This window comes from Bos indicus x Bos taurus, chromosome X (assembly GCF_003369695.1).
Source record: "Bos indicus x Bos taurus breed Angus x Brahman F1 hybrid chromosome X, Bos_hybrid_MaternalHap_v2.0, whole genome shotgun sequence".
NCBI lineage: Eukaryota > Metazoa > Chordata > Mammalia > Artiodactyla > Bovidae > Bos > Bos indicus x Bos taurus.
The window spans coordinates 51,969,987-51,986,076 of record NC_040105.1 but is presented as its reverse complement, the minus strand read 5'-3'; the positions used below and the strand labels follow the sequence as shown (position 1 = coordinate 51,986,076).

The 16,090-nt window shown below is 38.8% G+C and overlaps 1 protein-coding gene across 13 annotated transcripts in view; it reads right to left on the bottom strand.

The window, feature by feature from the left end:
- HUWE1 (HECT, UBA and WWE domain containing 1, E3 ubiquitin protein ligase) overlaps nucleotides 1-16,090 on the bottom strand; it is a 157,333-nt gene that overhangs the window by 66,761 nt on the left and 74,482 nt on the right. For 12 of the 13 annotated variants that reach the window (XM_027533172.1, XM_027533183.1, XM_027533176.1 and 9 more), the window contains 7 exons: nucleotides 15,426-15,551; nucleotides 14,806-14,907; nucleotides 14,263-14,343; nucleotides 10,070-10,176; nucleotides 9,370-9,547; nucleotides 8,448-8,539; nucleotides 7,157-7,368 (listed from right to left, as the gene is read on the bottom strand). In XM_027533172.1, the coding sequence (XP_027388973.1) occupies nucleotides 7,157-7,368; nucleotides 8,448-8,539; nucleotides 9,370-9,547; nucleotides 10,070-10,176; nucleotides 14,263-14,343; nucleotides 14,806-14,907; nucleotides 15,426-15,551 (898 nt within the window). Of the gene's footprint in view, nucleotides 1-7,156; nucleotides 7,369-8,447; nucleotides 8,540-9,369; nucleotides 9,548-10,069; nucleotides 10,177-12,970; nucleotides 13,028-14,262; nucleotides 14,344-14,805; nucleotides 14,908-15,425; nucleotides 15,552-16,090 lie in introns of those variants that run through there. The other variant, XM_027533182.1, reaches the window with a different exon arrangement.

Sequence of the window (16,090 nt, the reverse complement as noted above, 5' to 3'; positions counted from 1 at the left end):
TTTCTCTCAGTTAAGACATATCCTTTAGTATACAGCCCAGAAAAAAAGGAAAAGAGGTGAAATAAATTCTGAAGGTAGGTCTCCTAGCCTGAGTAGGTTGAGAGCACAAAAGGAAAAACCAAGCTTTCACAAACACAGCATTTGTACGTATCTCAAAAGAAACTTCTAAATTAGGCGAACTACTCTAAGAGGAATTCATCAATGTGAAAATATTAAAAATAAGCAAGGTCAATTAAGAGACCATTTAAATATTTGCTTGAAGAAAGGAGCTAGAAAGAAAGAAAGAAATACAGAAACATCTTAACATGTTCTTACATCAAATTTAAAGTTATAAAGAGCAGGAAATGGAATTTTAGTCAAGATTCCATGCTTAGATTTATCAATCATCCAGAACACATGAAGTTAGTCCAAGATGGAGGCTACACCCAAGGCCGCCTTTTCCACAGACTGTTCCACAGAATTATCCATAGATTGTGATAATCTCCTTTTGCTTCAGATGCTTCAATGATGCATTGGAGATAAGAAGGCTGCAATAATGCTGCAGCTGCAGAAACTGCAGTCTTTAGCCCATCTTGGCTTTTGTTAAGAAATAAACAGAGGGAAAAAAACCCACAAACTAAAACAAAATCTAACTAAAAGATAAACCCTAGGAAAGGACAAAACTTGAGGCAAATAAGGAAAATTTTGGACATAGGCCTTTGGGAGAAAAAGGGCAGAGACAGAAGAAGGGAAAGGTAGGGAGAGAAGGCAGAAAAAATGGCAAGAAACTAGTAATTTTCACCTCTGAGCAAGATAAAATGTGCACAAAGATTTGCCAGGCATAAAGACATTTGGCAGCAAAATGAGGACTAGGCAAAGAGAGTGGAGAGGCATGATGAATGGCTTTAGAGCTAAAACATCCAGAGCGAGAGCTTGGGTAGGATGCTGTGAATACATTCAGTGAAGAATCTGGGGAAGTACTTTGTAAAAAGGGAGGACCTATATATATGCCAGGAGTGAAAGGATTCCCTGGGAAGACTGCAAACCTTTCCCTGACTATAAACCTCCACCTCAGAACCACTGCTACTTACACCAATTATACACCACCCCAGCCTAAGTGCACCTTCTTGGGAGAGAATCTCTACAACTAAGAATTACAGGTGTGGCTCTAGCCCAGGGAGATACCTGCCCCTTTGAAGAAGCCAAATAAAAGGGAAAAGAGCCAAAGTAACTATCATGAAATGGGACTTAGGTACTTTCTCCACTTGCTAGATGGAAACTGGAGAGAACAAGAGAGAAAACATACAAACAGTGGTTCTTAAACTCCAAGAACAAACTTGTTCAGTAACTACTTTGCTCCCTATCGTCAACTTTTTGCCTTCCAGGCTCAGGACATCGTATAGGAATACTAAAAATGATCAACTCAGAAATCCCCCTACTACCTGGTTTTAAGGAAATCCGAACTGGACATGGCACAACAGACTGGTTCCAAATAGGAAAAGGAGTACGTCAAGGCTGTATATTGTCACCCTGCTTATTGAACTTATATGCAAAGTACATCATGAGAAATGCTGGGCTGGAAGAAGCACAAGCTGGAATCAAGATTGCCGGGAGAAATATCAATAACCTCAGATATGCAGATGACACCACCCTTATGGCAGAAAGTGAAGAGGAACTAAAAAGCCTCTTGATGAAAGTGAAAGAGGAGAGTGAAAAAGCTGGCTTAAAGTCAACATTCAGAAAACGAAGATCATGGCATATGGTCCCATCATTTCATGGGAAATAGATGGGGAAGCAGTGGAAACAGCGTCAGACTATTTTTGGGGGCACCAAAATCACTGCAGATGGTGACTGCAGCCATGAAATTAAAAGATGCTTACTCCTTGGAAGGAAAGTTATGACCAACCTAGATAGCATATTCAAAAGCAGAGACATTCTTTGCCAACAAAGGTCTGTCTAGTCAAGGCTATGGTTTTTCCAGTAGTCATGTATGGATGTGAGAGTTGGATTGTGAAGAAAGCTGAGCACTGAAGAATTGATGCTTCTGCACTGTGGTGTTGAAGACTCTTGAGAGTCCCTTGGACTGCAAGGAGATCCAACCAGTCCATCCTCAAGGAGATCAGCCCTGGGTGTTCTTTGGAAGGAATGATGCTAAAGCTGAAACTCCAGTACTTTGGCTACCTCATGCGAAGAGCTGACTCACTGGAAAAAGACTCTGATGCTGGGAAGGATTGGGGGCAGGAGGAAAAGGGGATGACAGAGGATGAGATGGCTGGATGGCATCACCGAGTCGATGGACATGAGTTTGAGTGAACTCCGGGAGATGGTGATGGACAGGGAAGCCTGGCGTGCTGTGATTCATGGGGTCGCAAAGAGTCAGACACGACTGAGTGACTGAACTGAACTGAACTGAACCTCATATAAATCTTTGACTCATAGCATCTTTGAAACAATGAAAGACTGCATCCCTATAATGAACGAAATAGTTTACGTTAACTGTCAAATTAAAAACTTCTGCTTCTCCCCTTTCTCCAAAACAAACATTCCCAAATTTAATTTTACATGTGTATTTAGGATGCTGGAGCCCGTAATCAGATGTAGAGGATTCCAATTGAGTGTCATAGTACACGGGTACAGGAAAAGAGATGTCATGTTTTGGCTTTTTGGGGGGAGGGGAGTGGATGGGTGGGTAGGAAAATCAGGTCTTTCTTCCCACTTCCAAGGAGACACAGCTGCCTTTGGCAAAAAGAGCCCTTCCAGTGGGCCACATGGAGAAGGCAATGGCATGCCACTCCAGTACTCTTGCCTGGAAAATTCCATGGATGGAGGAGCCTGGAAGGCTGCAGTCCATGGGGTCGCTGAGTCGGACAAAACTGAGCGACTTCACTTTCACTTTTCACTTTCCTGCATTGGAGAAGGAAATGGCAACCCACTCCAGTGTTCTTGCCTGGAGAATCCCAGGGACAGGGAAGCCTGGTGAGCTGCCGTCTATGGAGTCGCAGAGAGTCGGACAAGACTGATGCGACTTAGCAGCAGCAGCAGTGGGCCACAATTCAGGAAACTGCTTCTCTGCATTTGATGCCTTTAAATTCAAACAGTTTTCATTCAAGTTTCAAAGGGCACATGGATTTATATAACACATTTCTTTCAAGTTGTTCAGGGTAGGTGGTTAAGTTAGGCAAAATAAATGGAATCAATCACAAAAATAAACCATGGTGCCCAACTGAAAAGCTTGGTTACTTACTGGCAAGTATATTCACCCCTAGCAATGTCAGTTTTGCTGAGCTCAAACAATTTAGAAGGCAGAAGAAAGAGGCCAACAAGTAAGTATTTAGTACTACTTGTGGTGAATGTCTGTGAATGTAGAACAGAGCTCCATGTATTTGGGGTAGATTCTAGTGCCTGGTGCCTGTTTCCTTATTCCAGATTTCTAGCACAAACCTTGTGTCTCAAGATCAAATACAATCACTTTTTTCAAATACTGCTGATTTCAGTGAAAACAACAACAACAAGAAGGGAAAAGAACACTGTCTTAGTCTGGAAAAAAACTGAAAACTTGAAACTTTATCAACAGGCAAATGGATAAATGCTGTAGTATATTCATACAATGCAATACTACTCAGGAACAAAAAACAACATACTGATAGACAACACGGATGAATCTCAAAACCACACTATGCAACAAAAGCTGAAAATAAGAAAGTATATACATTAGGTATGATATACATGTAAGACTCCGTTTATTCTATTTATATGTTCTAAAACAGGCAAACTTGTTCTATGAATGACAGAAATAAGATAGGCAGCTGCCTCATTTTAAGGCAGGGAAATAGGAAATGCAAAATTAATTAATGGAAAAAAATTACCTATCATTCAAGGCATTGGAAAACAGATGGAGGCACGGGTGACAAGAATTTGTCTGGGGTTTCACTGAAGAATTTTGCATAGGGTGGGGGAGGGATATAAACAATACTTTTGAGGAGGGGGCGGCACACACTGCAAGTTTTTCTACCATGACAACTATCTGGGATAGGGAGATAAAAGAATTTGCCTTTACAAAAATAAACAAATGGCACCTAATTAAACTTAAAAGCTTTTGCACAATGAAAGAAAGTATAAGCAAGGTGAAAAGACAGCCTTCAGAATGGGAGAAAATAAGAGCAAATGAAGCAACTGACAAAGAACTAATCTAAAAAATATACAAGCAGCTCCTGCAGCTCAATTCCAGAAAAATAAACAACCCTATCAAAAAATGGGCCAAAGAACTAAACAGACATTTCTCCAAAGAAGACATACAGATGGCTAACAAACACATGAAAAGATGCTCAACATCACTGATTATCAGAGAAATGCAAATCAAAACCCCAATGGGGTACCATCTCACGCCAGTCAGAATGGTGGCTATCAAAAAGTTTACCAACAACAAATGCTGGAGAGGGTGTGGCGAAAACCGAACCCTCTTACACTGTTGGTGGGAATGCAAACTAGTACAGCAACTATGGAGAACAGTGTGGAGATTCCTTAAAAAACTGGAAATAGAACTGCCATACGACCCAGCAATCCCACTGCTGGGCAGACACACCGAGGAAACCAGAATTGAAAGAAACATGTGTACCCCAATGTTCATCACAGCACTGTTTAAAATAGCCAGGACGTGGAAGTAACCTAGATGTCCATCAGCAGATGAATGGATAAGAAAGCTGTGGTACAAATACACAATGGAATATTACTCAGCTATTAAAAAGAATGCATTTGAATCAGTTCTAATGAGGTGGATGAAACTGGAGCCTATTATACAGAGTGAAGTAAGTCAGAAAGGAAAACACTAAGACAGTACAGTAACGCATATAGATGGAATTTAGAAAGATGGTAATGATGACCCTATATGTGAGGCAGCAAAAGAGACACAGATGTAAAGAACACACTTTTGGATGCTGTGGGACAAGGCAAGGGTGGGATGATTTTAGAGAATAGCATTGAAACATGTATATTATCACATGTGAAATGGATCGCCAGTCCAGTTTGACGCATGAGACAGGGTGCTCAGGGCTGGTGCACTGGGATGACCCTGAGGGATGGGATGGGGAGGGAGGTGGAAGGGGTTTCAGGATAGGGAACACATGTATACCCATGGCTGATTCATGTAAATGTATGGCAAAACCCACTATAATATTGTAAAGTAATTAGCCTCCAATTAAAATAAACAAATTTTTTTTAAAAAAAGAATTTGCCTTTAATAGTGGTTTTCAAAATCTAAGTTGAGTTTAGGTAGTCTTTTGCATTCTCTCTCAGCCCTAATAATCCTCATATGACCCAAATGAAGCTTGTAAAGGTGGCAGAAGTGGAAAAGTATACATGTATCAATATTTGTGAGATTCTTAGATTAGCAGAGCCTGGGCATTAAGGTGCATGGGCTTCAGTAGTTGTGACTCCCAGGGTCTAGAACACAGGCTCAATAGTTGTGGCACACGGGCTTAGTTGCTCCGTGGCGTGTGGGATCTTCCTGTATCAGGGATCAAACCTGTGTCTTGCATTGGTAGGCAGATTCTTTATCACGGAGCCACCAGGGAAGCCCCCTAATTTGATACTCTTGATTCATTCTATCAACCACTAAATAAACAGTTAATGACTGATTATCTACTATACACAAAGTGATTGGGATACACTGTTGAATGAGATATTGTCCTTGCCTTTGGAGAAGTATACAGATCAGTGGGGGAAAGCATTAGAGAATATATAAATAATTTTTAACAAAACTGTTGGGAGAAAATTTCCTATAAGAATAAGGTATCTGAGATGAACTTGCAGCAATCTGGCAGATAGAAAAGGAGAGATCAGATAATTTGGGGATGGGGATAAATATGAAGATAATATACAGGGTCACATGATATTCCAAGAAAAGTGTGCAGAGTGAAGACATTTGAGGACTTGAAAAAATGTTAATTTATCAAGGCAGCTTAAAATCTGGGCATGTTAGACAAAAGATATAAGGAGTCTAGATAGAAAAGTTATATGCAGATGAATGTGCACAGCTTGACTCAAAACCACCACAAATACTAACATTCAAGAAATCATTCCCTTGTTTGTTGCCAGGAAAGAGAACTCTATGCCAGCAGGATGGCTGACAACCCAGGATGTGGCAATGAAGCACCAAGATTCCAACTCCTTTACAAGTGAAGTCCCGTAATCTTTTAGGGTATCCTCCTTTTCCAGAAAGTACATTTTAATCAAAACAGAAGATGGCATTAGATGAAGGCAGGGTTGCCTTCTCAGATAAGGAAAATATATCTGACCAAGAAAGCAACATACTTAATTACTTTCTAGAGTTTCAAGAGGGGATATTTGTTTTGGATTCTAGCCCTTCACTCCTGGTGTCTATTCCACCATAATCTTAAGTCCCAAGTCACCCTTCAAGATCAGCTCAAACCCATTCATATCCACGCCTAAAATGATCATGCTTTTCTAAAAACAACTTCTATATATACATCAAAAGAGCACTTATTAAATAAGTGAATGCATAACTGTCCAGAGGGATCACATCTACTTCTAGCATGAAAGCAATTAAGAGATATAGCAACAGCTATTGCTTTTCATCCCTTGCATGCAAACATGGTAGGCTCAAAGAACCAGGTCCACCAGCAGTCTTTATCATCTCTGTCCCCATCTTACCATCCAGGAAATCAATTTTTATGTAGAAAAACCTCAAATAAATAGAAGGAAAATCTTCTGTGTCTGACTACAATCATATAGTACATTCCAAAGTCTTCTGATTTATATGGAATGAACAGATCAAATAAACAAAGACCAATCAACAAATCCCTGTAACTCCTAAAAATTTCTTAGGAGATGTATGCTCTCTTATGGAAACAGTCAAGCAGTAAATGATGTGGAATACCAAATCAACAAAGGGAAATCCTCTGAGGAAGGCCATTTAATTTGATATATTGAATTCTGACTGAATTTCATGAACAGCATTTAATAAAACAAGCTTGCTAAGGCAACCAAAACAAACACCAAAGCACAAATGACACACAAGAATCAAAGAAAGAAAAATTGTAAGACATTTTGGGCTGGAAGAACCTTACAACCAGATCTAATTCAACTCTCTCATTTTTAACAGGTGAAAACAACATGCTCAAGATCACAAGGCTAGAGAACTTGTCTTGTGAACACCTACTGCTGATTAGGCTCAGTTTCATTCTGCTGGGTAGAATTAAAGCTCTGCATGGCCTGTACTTCCTCTTCCTCCTCATCCTCACTAGAGGCCTCTTCTGCAGCATGGTTAGATCTTGGGGGAGGAGCAGCGGCAGTGCCATCTGCCTTCTGGATTGATGGCTTCTGACAGATGTATTTAGGGTCTCTTCCAAGATTACAGATTTCTTCAAGTAACTGAAAGGCAAAGGAAGCAAGATTATTTATTAGTAATTAAGTAATGGGGAGATGACTAACATTTTTGGAGCACTTTCTATGTGCTATATACAGAAGTGCCAAAACACTTTTGTTGTTTGTTCAGCTGCCCAGTCATGTCCAACTTTTTGTGACCCCATGAACTGCAGCATGCCAGGCCTCCTGTCTCTCACCATCTCCTGAAGTTTGCCCAAATTCATGTCCATTGCATCGGTGATGCCATCCAGCCAATTCATCCTAACGCCCTCTTCTCCTTCTAAAACACTTTAACTAAATATTATATACACTATTTCTGGCATGTAGCCATTAATTTCATCTTACAAGAAGGAAACTGGAAGTCCTATGAATTTAAATAACTTCTTCAGGATCACATGGCTGTTAAGTGATCGAATGACTGACCTGACTCCATGTTCTAACTCACCAACCACCAGTAACTCAAATACCAGTTTCAATAATCCTAAGAGACAACTGCTGCTAAGTTGCTTTAGTCGTGTCCGACTCTGTGCGACCCCATAGACGGCAGCCCACTAGGCTCCTCTGTCCCTGGGATTCTCCAGGCAAGAATACTGGAGTGGGTTGCCATTTCCTTCTCCAATGCATAGAAGTGAAAAGTGAAAGTTAAGTCGCTGAGTCATGCCCGACTCTTAGCGACCCCATGGGCTAGAGCCTATCAGGCTCCTCCATCCGTGAGATTTTCCAGGCAAGAGTACTGGAGTGGGGTGCCATTGCCTTCTCCGAAGTGAGACAACTAGTAAATGTGAAATAAAAAACCCCCAAACAAAAACCTAAGCAAGAAAGACTAGAAAGGGTAGTATGTTTTTACGAACAGAAGCTAAGCCTCAGCAACTTAATATCCTATAAAAGAAAAGCAGTACTTAAGTGACTTTTTGCGGGGGTGGGGTGGGGTAAAGGACCAACCCAAGGACTTCGAGGAAATGAGGCAGACATAATCCTTTTATAGGCACAGTCTAAGAATTGAAATGACCTCCAGTATGCCATGCCTTTTTCTAAAAACTCCCACTCCACCGCTCTCTCATGTCCATGGTCGTATCACTTCCCACCTTGATGATCGCAGTCGTTGCATCTGTTTTGAGGGTAGGCTGATGTCTCATGAGCTCATCTACAGCACTTCCTAGGTTGGAGGCAGTATCCCCTTAAAGCCAAAAATGGAACTGTTAGACTGTAGAAAATAGAGCTTGAACTATTTTTTTTTGGGTGCCAATTTAAGGAGGAAAGGAGAAACTGAGTTGGTGGTTGCGATTTTCTAATGTCATGCTTTCTCAAATGAACTCATACCAACCTCTACAACCAAATCACTGGACAGGAGTCTAGTAAAAACATTTAAAAGTAACCATGTATGCTACATTATACTCTAGTACTTTCTACTGTCAAGGTCTGAGTTAGTACTGAAGAGTGAAGAGAGAGTGAGAAAAGAAAGAAGCATAAACCGTTAACCCTGACTGCCCCGATAAAGAATGATAATGGCTAAAAGGCTACAGTGGTGACAAAGCACATTTTTGAAAACTGGGTTCCTTCTGAAACTCTACCTTATTGCTATGCCTCAGTGATCTGGTCTCAAATACACTGAGAATGAAATCTATTCATTTGTGACTATCTTAGGGGCTTGGATATTAGAACAGAAAATTACCAGGATCTCCTGTTGCTGAAGACTAGATGGTAGACCTGAAAATCTACTGCTGGTTTTCTAATATCTATTCCTCACCAGCGCTGTAACAGTACATTTAACAGTGAACTGCTGTGAAGTAAGGAAATATTATGAACACAGGTAAAGGATGAAATATTATTTTCTACCTGCAATAGAATGTATGGTGATAATTCTCAATAAACACATACCTAGCCAGAGACATGAAGTGATATCACAGAAGAAACAGTTTCCTTGCCAGTTGGTGGCTTGGAAATCACCTCAATCTTGGCACAACAGCAAACCAATTATTTACTGTAAGGCAAATTCTCATCAATTACCTAGAGGATCAGAACTCCTCCTTCTCCGCATGGCTGGGAGGTAATCTGGAGACAGGAGAACTTTGAAGAGACGTTCAAAAGGCTGACACTGTACAAATGACTGCAGACCTCGGGCATTCAAGCAGAGTGCACTGAAAACATTTGGGAGGGAGCCAAGAACTTCACGGGTAGCAGGAACCTAGAGAGAAGATAAAGTGAGCTTGAAGACATTTCGAAGAGTTCAGGTAGACTTGTGAAAACTTTGGCCAGGGGTACTGCACAGAGAGATAAAAAGAATCTTGATGACCAGATCCCAATAGTTTCTTTTCTTTTTAAAATACTTTTTATTTTATATTGGAGTATAGTTGATTAACAATGTTGTGAGTTTCAGGTGCACAGCAAAGTGATTCAGTTATACATACACATGTATCTATTCTTTATCAGATTTATTTTCCCATTTAGGTTGTTCCATAATATTGAGCAGATTTCCTTGTTATATAGTATATCCCTATTGGTTATCCATTTAAACTACAGCAGTGTGTACATGTCATTCCCATACTCCCTAACTATCCCTTCCCCTCATCCTCCAATAGTTTCAATACTACATATAGAAGACAAGAGAGAATTTTCATGTCATAAGACTGCTTTTTGTGTGTGTGTATATTTTATGGAAAGGGGTTATGCACTGAGAATTCTTTACAGAGCAGCAGAAAGGACTCACGTCTTTGATAAGCAGTGCATGTAGCATGACATCTGTCAATCCATTGTCCTGGAGTGAGGAAAGCAATGATGGTTCTTGAAATACAAACACAGTCACCACTTCAGTAGCTAAAAAGAGATGAGAAATATAAGAAACTGAGAGATTCTTCACAAATATTAAAAGCAAAACTCCAAAGGTTCAAACAAAACAAAGTAACAGCACTACACATAAAAAAATCCCAGAACTCAATGTACAACATTTAAACACACATAATTAGTATGAAGTAAAAGTTCTTAATACTGCTCATCAGAGATTGATCACTATTAGGAATTTAGTGATTAATCTTTAAGATTTGTATGGAGCAATGTATAGGCATGACAATTATATATAGTTAGTAATACTGTATTGAGTAGTATAAATATGCTAAGAGAGTAGATTTCAGATTCTCTCATCACACAAAAAAAGGAAACTATGTGAGGAGATAATGCTTAACTGTAGAAATCATTTCACTATGTACATCAAATTGTGTTATACACCTTAAATATATAAAATTTAAGAAAAAATAAAAACTGAAATTTTAATTTTTACAAGAATGAGGTTAACTTCATTTTTCAATTGTAATACACATGATATAATCTCCTTTACCTTTCCCATTTCACTGCAACTCATTCAATTTGAATGGCTGCATATCATTCCACTATATACATGTACCACCCTGTATACAAACCAGTCCATAGTGGGAAAAACTAATAAATTTAAAAATGAACTCTTTTTTTCTATTGCTTAGGCAGGAAAAAAATGTATGATAGGGTTGTGAGTTTGCTGGGTTAAAGTGAATGTAAACTTACATATGAAAATGGACAAAGTATCTTCTAAAAAGCCCTTTCAGCAATTTAAAAATACCAGCAATTTTAAGAGTCCTTGGGTATTTTGACAATATTTAGAAATGTGCCCCAAGACTTCTATTAATGATTCCAGAATTCGGCAAAAACTCTATGCAAGAGGAATCAGTACAGCATTATTGCATTCATTAAAAAGTAACCAGAAGAGAAGCTAGAAAAAATACTTAGTAACAAAAAAAAGCAGAATTTAGTGAAACTACAAGCAAAAAACACAAATAATTAAAACCAATAACCAGTCTTCAGAAAGGACTGAACAAAGTTTACAAACTTAAGGAAAATCTAATAGAGAAAAGAGTAATATATATTAGCAATGAAAAAAGACTTAACTGGATTCACAACAAATAAAATTTTAGAAACTATGTAAAGTGCATGATGAAATGCAGTGCTTTTATAAGATGTCATAAAAATTAACTCTCAAGAAATGATAGCAGATTAGATTACTACAAGAATTTCTAAAGTAAAAAATACTACCAGGTAACAGAAGGAATCAAGCCAATCAAGCTGATTCTAGACATGTTATTAAATCTTTAGAACAATTAAAACAAGTCTTTCTAACACATGAGATTTTTTTTAAAGTTTACTTCTAAAACTAAACAAGGAAGGTACATGCATATACAATATCCATAAGCTATGTATAAAACAAACTCGTAGATCTTTCTTTTAGATCTTAGGTGTCAGCAATCAGAGGATTTTCAGTTCAAGACAGTTCTCATCAAATGCTAATGAAATGGCAGATACATGACAATTACTGGGACCAAGAGTTGTGAACGGCCTTTGCTATTTCTGATGAACTATATAAACTTATGGAAATAAGTCCTTTTTGGGGTTTCTATTGGTATATGAAAGCCTCTTCAATAGACATTCATTTATACAAATTCCTTAGAATTTAGATTCTAAGGAGCTATTAAAATTGAGTATTCATAAACTAAAATTAATGTTCTATTATCAAGTCTGTTATCTTGAGGAGGTCTAACTGCAATCCTGCATCACAATGTTACTGTGCAACAGGGTCATTTTGAGGTCTAACTATAATGCTAAAGGTTGGCTTAAAGCTCAACATTCAGAAAACTAAGATCATGGCATCTGGTCCCATCACTTCATGGGAAATAGATGGGGAAACAGGGGAAGACTTTTTTTTGGGGGCTCCAAAATCACTGCAGATGGTGACTGCAGCCATGAAATTAAAAGACGCTTACTCCTTGGAAGGAAAGTTATGACCAACCTAGATAGCATATTCAAAAGCAGAGACATTACTTTGCCAACAAAGGTCCGTCTAGTCAAAGCTATGGTTTTTCCAGTGGTCATGTATGGATGTGAGAGTTGGACTGTGAAGAAAGCTGAGAGCTGAAGAACTGATGCTTTTGAACTGTGGTGTTGGAGAAGACTCTTGAGAGTCCCTTGGACTGCAAGGAGATCCAACCAGTCCATTCTAAAGGAGATCAGCCCTGGGATTTCTTTGGAAGGAATGATGCTAAAGCTGAAACTCCAGTACTTTGGCCACCTCATGCGAAGAGTTTGACTCATTGGAAAAGACTCTGATGCTGGGAGGGATTGGGGGCAGGAGGAGAAGGGGACGACAGAGGATGAGATGGCTGGATGGCATCACCGACTCGATGGACATGAGTTTGAGTAAACTCCAGGAGTTGGGTTGGATTTGCAAATTTCATCCCTCTCAAGTACAAGTTTATTTACAGGGAACCTGTGAGGTTGTTATGCTAATTCAAATGCCAGGGACGAATTAAGACTTTAAAGAAGCAATTCTGCTTTTATGCTTCCTGCATCATCCTGAGAGGGCTTACCTGCTCCGCACCCCTAACCACAAGAACAAGTATCTTCTTGCTGCTTCTTTTAAACTTCCCCTTTATAAATAAAGGCTTGTGCATTTGCTTTTCTGTTTGGGGGATTTCTCCCAGAGAGCCATCCTTCCCTGCCCCTTTACCTGGGACTTCTCCAACTGAGTAACAAATCTTTCTTTGATCATACCAAACTACTGTCAGGAGTTTTTCCATCTGAAACTAACCTTGGAAGGAGTCTCTCCATGTCAAAATGGAGTTGCTGTAACACAAGGGATCACTTCCTCAACCTGATTAAGAGGAGCAAAACATTCAACACAAAATCTTCTGCTAACCTCAAACTTTCTTTTAAAACAAACTTCAAACTTATTGGTGAAATATTGACAGAATGCTTTCTCCTGAGGTCAGGAACAAAAAGTAAAATAGAAGGCATAAAGATTATAAAAGTAAAATTATTCGTAGATGATGACTTTATAGAATATCTTAAGAGATCAACAGTTATGAACTACTAATTTAGCAAAGTCACAGGATACAAAGTTAATATACAAAACTGCTATATTGCTTTGGTGAGGGAGTTAAGTATCTGAGTCTGTAGTAGCCATAACCACTCCCTCCAGACACCCTGCAGTATTAAAATATGCATGCTACTGGTACCAGGAAGCATTCTCTATTTCTACACCTCCCACTAAATTCGTTTACAGTTTTAAGGGGAATTCTAGAAGCATATATATCTCGTTTATTGTCCTGAATATGTATGGCACTCAATAAACGCATTAATAAATGAGGTTTTAACAATAGCAACACTCAAAGTAGTGCTGATGTCCAAATGCAAGGACATTTATTGCAAGTAACTAGAAAGTACCTACAGGTTCCAAAACTTCTACAGTAAGAAACAATTTTCTATACTACAGCTTACAGGTTTGACATTCAATTCTGAGAATGGACAACATTCTGATTGGCCTTTTTAGACCAAGGTTAGGGGCTAAGAACCAGGGGCTTCCCTGGTGGCTCAGTGGCAAAGAATCCACTTGTGCTGCAGGAGACACAGGTTTGATCCCTGTGTCTGGAATATCCCATAAAGGAGGGCATGGCAACCACTCCAGTATTCTTGCCTGGAGAATCCCATGGACAGAGGAGCCTGGCGGGCTATAGTCCACAGGGTTGCAAAGAGTCAGACATGACTGAAGTGACTGAGCCCGCAAGGGCTAACCACTGAATAAAGACATGTTTCTTATTATACCTGCAGTGTTTAAGTGTAGCACAAAAAGCCAAGTGTACAATAGTATTACTGATTGCAATACACTGAAAAAAAGGTTTCTGTAGTGTAATGTTTGCCTGACACAATATATTGCAAATGGATAATTATTTGAAAAGGAACTCTGATCTTTCTCTATTTCATCACCTACTAGAAAGATACAAAATCATACAGTGGACCAATATTCTGCAAGGATATAAAACACACACACAGAACACTGCCAGGTTATTCCAGCTTGGTATATACAAGTTCAACCCCAGTTACCTAGGAGAAAGAGTGATGGGCCATAGTATTCTGCATTGCTGATGATGTGTTTCAGGGAGGTAGGCAGAGAACCATCCATCACTAAGAGAAAAGCAAATATCAAGAAGAATATGATCAGTCCAGTAGTAGTTTGATGGGTGGAGATGATGGATCAATATATTACATACACCACACAGTGGTAACCAAAGTATTTTGATTCCTTAATTGTACCCACTTGTCTCCTCCTAATATTTTATTATTTATTCTTTGTCTATGCGATAACCTTTTAACAGTAGATCAAAGAATAAAAGAATACAGAGACGGAGAGACAGAGTGGGGTAGCAGACTGGAAGTGAACACATCTAGAAGCTGGAAAAGGAAAAAAATAGATCAATCACTATTAAAATAGTTGAACAATCCTTAGGTCTAGGAAAAGTAACACTAAAGGACTAAGCTAATACTAAAAGCTATTCAAAATGTCATGGCCTTTTCCTACAAACTATGAAAAGGACCAATCCTTGCTAGAGTCAAACACCCTTCTAGAAAATATCTAGAATCCAATACCATGTCGTATGCCATCTGAGAAAGCAGGGTCTTGAATGGCCTTCTTGAGGAAATTCAACATGGATTTGAGAAGTGCGGCTCGTTGTGGAATACACTGGACTCCTGGCAAGGGAGAAAGAGGATTATACTGGTTCACCATTATGTACAATGAGCAGGTACATAAAACAAATTTTTAGGAGATCCATATACACTATACCAATACTAGCAGACATTCGAAGTGAAATCTCTGGATGCTGGGAAGAACATTTACCTAAGCTTTAAAATGAGAAAAAATAAATCACCAAGGACCACACAAAATTATACTAGAAGTCTAAAGTATTAAGGAGAAAAATCACAAAGTAAAAAGATTAACTCTAATACTTGTTTCCCATTTTGAATATTATCTGCCCTCAAACATGGATGTGTTGATAAAATAATCAATACGTGAAGAGTTGAAAAATTATAAATACTATGAAATAAGTATTAATTATGAGAAAATGAACACCAGAATGCAAAGTAACAGTCATAGTCATAAGAAGCAAACCTCCAAATATACTGCTTAAGCTCCCTCAAAGGACCATGCTTCACTAGCTTAGTATTTCAATCACTGTGATTGGTTGTGTCTCTATATGTCTACACACCAGGACGAGGGCCAGGGCCAGAGGAGATGCTACTGCTGCTGGAACTTGATGCCCTTAATTCAACATCCAGCCGGTGCTCCATAGAGATGGATGAGCTGGGACTACTTTCCATAGTCACATCTGTAACTGAAGTAAAAGTTATGACAAAGCAATTAGAATAAAACAGACCAGCAGAAAAAGTTATTTGAGAACATTTTTTTCTATACAGTAAGATGAATCAAAATGGAGAAGGATTAAAATACTGAAACCAAAATGAAAACACAATTGACCCTTAAACATCGCGAAGGTTAGGGGCCCTGACTCTTCAAATAGTCGAAAATCTGCATGTAACTTTACAGTCAGTCCAACATACCTGAGGTTCCAAATCCGTGGAGTCAATCAACTGTAGACTGTATAAAATCTGTAGTACTATACAGATACTATATTCACTGAAAAAATCCACTTATAAGGGGACCCATGCAGTTCAAACCTGTGCTGTTCAAAGGTCAACTGTACCTTTCCACAAAGACTAGAAAGGTATTTAATATCACTAGTTATTCAAGATATGCAAATTAAAAATAGCCCTTACAAAAGAAGTCCTTCAATATTTCTCATCCATCAAATTTGGAAGGGAAAAAGGTGGTAAGTAAAATATGTAATTTCTGTACTACTGGTGGGTAGTAGAT